The 6,659-nt window shown below is 37.1% G+C and overlaps 1 protein-coding gene across 1 annotated transcript; it reads right to left on the reverse strand.

Annotated features, from left to right (window-relative positions):
- Window positions 1–4,075: 4,075 nt before the first annotated feature.
- On the reverse strand, window positions 4,076–5,443 carry LOC109162441 (IRK-interacting protein-like). The gene has a single exon (XM_019311142.1). The coding sequence runs from the start codon at window positions 5,441–5,443 to the stop codon at window positions 4,076–4,078; it is 1,368 nt and encodes a 455-aa protein (XP_019166687.1).
- Window positions 5,444–6,659: the final 1,216 nt, after the last annotated feature.

A 6,659-nucleotide genomic window follows, 5' to 3' on the forward strand; every position in this document is an offset into this window, starting at 1 on the left:
CTTTTCTTCTCTTCTATATTTTCTCAATTGCAATCCAAAGAGTTAATGCTCTATCACCGGGATTTGATTCTGTGATTTTTCTCAAGAAGAATTACAAGGTGTCATCTAAACACAGTGTTTGGCCGTTGATAAAAAAATTTATTTAAATAAAAACAAATTTTAATTTGAGAAAAATAAATTATTGTTGTGTTTTGTTATCCTACTTTTCATATTCTTCTTGCATATATATTTTTTATGTATGAACGTTTGAGTTTTTATATTAATGATTTTTATTTATTTATTCCCATCAAAAAATTAATAAAATTATATTTTAAATAAATTTTTCATAAAATTTAAATTCAATTTGTTTTTAATTATTTTTCATGAACCAAACTTGCGAGGCCTAATAATAAGTTGATTAATTATAACTTAGGGTGTGGAATTAGAATGGAAATTAAATAAATGTTCTAAAAATTTGGAATGAAACCCTTCTAAAATAAAGGAATGAGTTTTTAATTAATAGAGTATTCTGAATCCATAGTAGTATTTTAAAAATCAGTCAATCAAACAATAACAATCATTTTCATACTCATTCCTAAGTGCTAAACCTATCAACCAAACACATCTTTAATGTGATTATAGGGTTTTAAGATAAGATTTGCTTAAAGCATGCTTGCAGTGTTCATACTACTTAATACACAAGTATTTAAAGAACATTACTGCATAGTTAATACATTCTTTTCACTGTTAACTTCTCTCTTTTTCCTTTTAATTTTCTCCTTAGGATTTGCGCTTTTAGATTCAAAATCTTTATCTTGTCGCAAGTGGATATGGATACAAATCTTGTTTCGTACGTTGTAACGGTACTTTTCACCGTTTAAACTTTGTTCCTCTTCCAAGGTACCATGTTTGAATAAATATTAAAAGAGTTAATACCCAAAATCGTCCTCGACTATAGTGGTTTTTCTCAATTTCGTCCTAAATGACTTTGGTGACCTAATATCGTCCCAGACTTTTGTGTTTCGCTCAATTTAGTCCTCCATTTGTTATTCCGTCAAATTGGTGTTAAATAAAGTGACAATTCAGTAATGTCAATATTGATCTCTCTTTACTTTCAAGTTGTGAAGTGCGAAATTCCTCTTTCTTGTACGAATTACACCCAGAATTACTCCCGGATCTGCAAATCAAATTTTATATTCGCAGTTTTAGGAGTAATTCTGGGAGTAATTCGTAAAAAAAAAAGGGATTTCGCAGTTCACATGTCTATGAGTAAAGAGATGCCAATATTAAAATTACTGAATTGTCTATTTATTTAACACCAAATGGACAGAATAACAAATGAGGGACTAAATTGAGCAAAAACACAAAAGTATGGGACTAAATTGAGCGAAACACAAAAGTCTGGGACGATATTAGGTCACCAAAGTCGTTTAGGACGAAATTGAGAAAAACCACTATAGTCGAGGACGATTTTGGGTATTAACTCAATATTAAAACTAGAAGTCTACATCTATTTTATATTACTAGAACTCGAATCTATTAGAGCATTCACAATAGTGAAGTTATTTTGTAGTTTTTGAGAAGTTTTTGTGGGTGTGATTAGGAAAGAGAAGATGAGTAGGAGAGAAAAAAGAAAAAAAAGATTAAACTAAAATTGATTTTTTAAAAAATAAATAAATAAATAAATAAACAGAAGTGTCAAGGCGCCTGCATTGCACGCGCCCGTGTGAGCTGCAGCTATGCGCGCGCACAGCACCTGTCCCTCTTCATTTAATAATTCTGACATTATTTTGGGTTTTTGTAGCCAATTCTTTTTTAGCTAATGAGAAAAAGATATGAACACTAATAAAACCAGGAAAGACCAATCACAAATACCAGTGAAAGCGGAAAAGAGATGGCCTGGGGGAATGGAATACGGGAGGCGAGAAGTCATTTTTCAAATATTTCTCAATTAATTCTTCCCATATATCTTGAACAAGAGTTATTTAATCTAACATTCTCCCCAAAATATCCTCTGATAATATTGCTCTTATTTTCTTTGATAATTTATATCTTAGTTGTTCAATCTCTCAAAGATACACAAATCATTAGTTAATGTATCATAAGGGGTGATATTTTTGTCCGGCAAGAGCTATCCACAAAGGGTGTTGGTCGAGACAGCAGGACAGTAGTCATAGAAGTCGAATAAATTCGTTAATGAGTGTGTAACAACTCACTCACCGAATCAACTAGTCTCGAAAATGAATGACGCTTAAGCGTGTGACTTATCCTCAACTGTTGGGACAAGAGTTAGGTCCCGATGAATAGGAGAATACTAGTGTCAATAGTACGTGTATCATGCACAACACGGCACCAATACCGTTTGCACCTTAAAAGCTCTCATGTGTGTGTGTATATATAGATTGGTGTATAAGCATGTGACATGAAATGATAGAGATGTAGGGCTATTTGGAAGCCAGAATCAAGAAGAGGTACATACATACATATATATATATGCCTTCTCGCAAAAATTAAAGACAACCCGTGAACACTTTTGATTCTGGTTTCTTGATTTAAAAAAAAAAATAATAATAACAATAAAAATCAGTCTTTGAAGAAGAAGTGTCCCCTTCCAAATTTCATGATTGTCTTCAACCCCCAGATGCCTGTACATCTCTGACTACTTGCATTATTATAACCCCAAATGGTCCTTTCAACAATAATTCATCTTCCCACAATCCCCCCCTTCTATCATGTTACCAATTTCTTCATTTTCCATTTCAAATTTTGAAATTTAACTCACTTGTATGTGTAACCGGTTCTCAAGTTTACGTCCAAAGCGATGAAAGTAATCATGCGCGAGTTTGATGTTGCATAACACAACATAACAAATTATATCGTGCAATCTGAAATTCACCTTGTAAGTGGATCCTAATACAAGTTCATTTTAGTAGGAATTATATTTCGATGCAAGTTAATTTTCAGTGTATTGTAAGTTAAAATGAACATACAGTAACGTAATAGGCTAAGGGCCGGGCCCGAAATGTTGCAAAGTCATTATTTCAAGTGTTTTGTTTCTTAGAAGGGACACTAGCAAACCATAAATCTACTAGACAACAACCTTCCATGTGAAGCTACATTAAAGAAATCCCAAGTTAAAGAGGAACAAAACAAAAGATAAGAAAGCTAGAACTAGGGAGCATAATGAAATGGCATTATTTTAGTACATACAAAAGTGGAATTAGGCAAAGATTCCATGATATACAATTCTACACATATATATATTTGTATAATATTAATAATATAGGCAATACAACAACTAATTTTTATACAAATGAAGCTTGCAAAAGTTTTTTTTGTTGTGTCATTGTTTGGGCTACATTGGAGAATACTAAAACTTGGGAGTACTAAATTAGCAAACTATAATGCATATATATATATATATATAATTTTTTTCTTTGGTGTTGGGGCCCACAGGCTTCTCTCCCCTTTAACCACTAGAAAACAAAGACATACTCTTCTTGGGCCCACAATTCCTTTTCTTCTTTACAATATACACCCAAAATCCAGTTCATTAAGGCCTGGAACCACTTTCGCCGGTGGGCCCAAAGCCCACTTATGCTGTTCCCAAAATATTTTCTACCATTCACGCGCCTCCCACGCGCCACCGCCAAAATTCCTCCTCCGCCTCCCCGTGCTGCTTACTTCATTTTTTTAAAAAAGTAAATTTCGCTTTTGATCCTAACACATTTGGTCTATAACTTGTAAAATTATTTTAAAATTCAATCTTAAAATCGGTTAAAGCTCGAGCCGAATTTAAATTGAATGTCAAATATTTTTACGAGTTAAAGACAGAATGTGTTATGGGGAACAAAAAGAATTTATTTTTATAAAATTTTGATATATATATATATAGGTGTGCTTGTAAATGGCTTGATCAACTTAATTTATTAAACACGATTGGGTCATGTTATGAAAGTTGATCTTGCAATTTACTTAGAGTACTATATTGGTAGAAAATGTAGCGGCCAACGGCGCCGCCGATGTGCGGCGGCGCGTGAAGAATAGCGCGTGAGCTTCCCTCATACCGGAGAAGAGATGGGGGAACTGGGAAGGGCTAGGATTTAGCCGGAGAAGAGACTGGGGAGAGATATACCTGGCTTTGCACCACTATTTTGCCTACTTTAAAGCCAGGAACCACCGTGAACGCCACCTGAAACTCGCCGGCGCCGGCGAAAACGTCATCGGTGACGCTCTCCATGTAAACATCCGAGAATCTGGCGCCCTTCCTCGCCTGGAAAGTGGTGACTTGTTGATCGAAAGAGAAGGCGAGGCAATGCAGGAGCCAAACCCTCCTCCCCATCTCCGCAAACGCCTTGAAGAATTCGGTTTCCGGGAACTCGCCGGAATTCACCAGTTTCCGTTGGGTGAGGTTCCCGGAGAAGGAGAACTCCATCTTGGGGTGAACCAGGTGCAGGTACTTGGCTTTCAAGAATTTCGCGAACAGAGAGCTAGGGTTCTGCTTTAGAAAATGGATCAAGCTCGCGGATTTCAGCTTCTTGAACTGATCAAAGAAGAACGCTCTCTGCTTCTCCGGGGACAAACAACAATGATCGGTCTGTATAGAGAAGCACGGATCGTTGAAGCCGTTGAATATCTCCCTGCAAATGAACGATTCGAAGGCGAAAGCTTTGTGGTGTTTCTTCTCAAACGAAACTCCATTTTGAATAGCGGCCGCAGCTGCGTCGATGTCCCAGTTCGCACCCTCCATGTCGCGGATAAGGTGTTTGACGAAATGCCTCACCGACCTCATCGCGTAGTGAAGAACCGTGATGAAGTCTTTGGGGTTTACATCGGAGAATCTGACGTTGTCAAGAACGGTGAAAGATCCACTGGCGTTGAGCTTTCTCTCGAGGGATTTGTTGTCAATGGAGATTTCTTGAAGCTCCTTTTGCAGGGAAGAAATGAGGGACTCTTTCCCTTCAATCTCTCCTTGCATTTTCTTCATAGTGATCTCATATGTCTTCATAAGAGACTGCTGTTCTTGAATCTCGGCCAGCATGAGAGTAACATGGGGCGGCGAGGAATCAACCTGTTTCTTGAGATAACTGTGTTTGAGCTCAGAGAGGGCCTTGAGCTCATCAACCACAGATTGATCTGCAGCCTGAATGGCATCACTGTTGTAAGGGAACTGAGCCATCTGGAGCTCAGCATATGCAGCTTTCAGAGAAGAAATGGTGGCAAAGAGCTTTGCAACAAAGGCCTCAAGAACAGCCCTGTTTCTTGAATTCTCTTTGCACTCCTGAATCTCTTCCTTGTCAAAGTGGTGGGATTCGCAGCACTTGAGCTTCTCCTGGGGAATGAGGAGGCAAAAGCCATTGTTTGAGGAGAAGGGCTTTGAAGATGCCCTGAGATGAATCACCTTCTGAAATGTCCTGGCCAGCTTGCTCCTGTTTGGAGCTGGACTGGGTCTGATTGACTCCATTGATGAATGAATGAATGATGATGAAAACTCAGGAGGAGGAAATGGAGATTTCAAGAAAGAAAATGGTGTGATGAGGAAAAGAAAAGACAAGACAAGAAAAGAAGGGAGCTATGGAGGGTGCAGCAAAAGCAGAGAGAGTGGAGAGGGTAAAGCAAATAGCGCGGGAAAGAAAGAGAAAATCAATCACTGATTTGCTTACACAGTTGTATATATCAGTAGCAGTGGGGTTGGGGGAGGAAAGGGAGTCTCGTTATTATACAAAGTATATAACCATATCTCTAAAAATGCCATGTATTTAAATTAGTTTATGTTCACACAATCAGATGGTAAGTACACTATAAGGTAATTATAGGAGATTGAAAGATATCTTATTTATTACAGTAAATAGAAAGGGCAACTATATTTTATTAAAGGAAAAATATCAAATACACCCTTTAATTTTAGAGTAACATCAATAGTTTAGATTCTTTCTTACCACGCCCACAAAAAAATTGACCCTAGCATAGAGAAAAAACTTGCCAAAAACCTCCCTCTCCATTTGTGTAAAAGCTCCACTACTATAAATTTTTTTGACGTGCAAAAATTTTACCAAAAATCTAAAATGCAGCTGCTCTTACACGAAAGTGTTATTAGCTCACAAGTCTTTTGAAAAGTGCAATTAAGCTCATGAACATGCTATTTTCTTGCATTGAAGTCCCAACACGATTAATGACCTACTATTGCAAGTTATTAGGATTCCAATGATATTCCGGGCACATGCGACGATTGCCTGTTGCCTTCAAAGAAGGCGACCCGGCTAGTCGCCATCTCCAACAAAAGGCGACCATTTGGGTCACCTTCTCGACGAAGCTAAGTCATGTCTTCTTTGTCGAAGAGCACAATCAACTGGTTACCTTCTTCAAAGAAGGGGATCAGCGATCACCGATTACTATTTTTTTCTGGTTGTTATCAACGACGACGATCAACAACGATTATTGGCAGTCAACGATGGCCACCGTACCATTAACATGTTGGTTACCAGTAAATTGAGCTTATTTGACCATTTTAATAAGTTTGCATGTTTACTGTTTAATTACACTTTTTAAAAGTTAAAGGACTAATTGCACTTTCATGTAATTTTGGAAGGTCTATTTAACTCTTTTCCCTCTAGTAACTAACTAACTTTTTTTTTTTTTTTTGGTATCGAGAGATATTACATGCGAGTAGCGCGTCTGAA

Source organism: Ipomoea nil, unplaced genomic scaffold (genome assembly GCF_001879475.1).
Source record: "Ipomoea nil cultivar Tokyo-kokei standard unplaced genomic scaffold, Asagao_1.1 scaffold2942, whole genome shotgun sequence".
Taxonomy (NCBI): Eukaryota; Viridiplantae; Streptophyta; class Magnoliopsida; order Solanales; family Convolvulaceae; genus Ipomoea; species Ipomoea nil.

What these genes read in the sequence shown, in the direction of transcription:
- LOC109162441 (XM_019311142.1), bottom strand. Translation starts at nt 5,443, where the DNA reads ATGGAGTCAATCAGACCCAGTCCAGCTCCAAACAGGAGCAAGCTGGCC.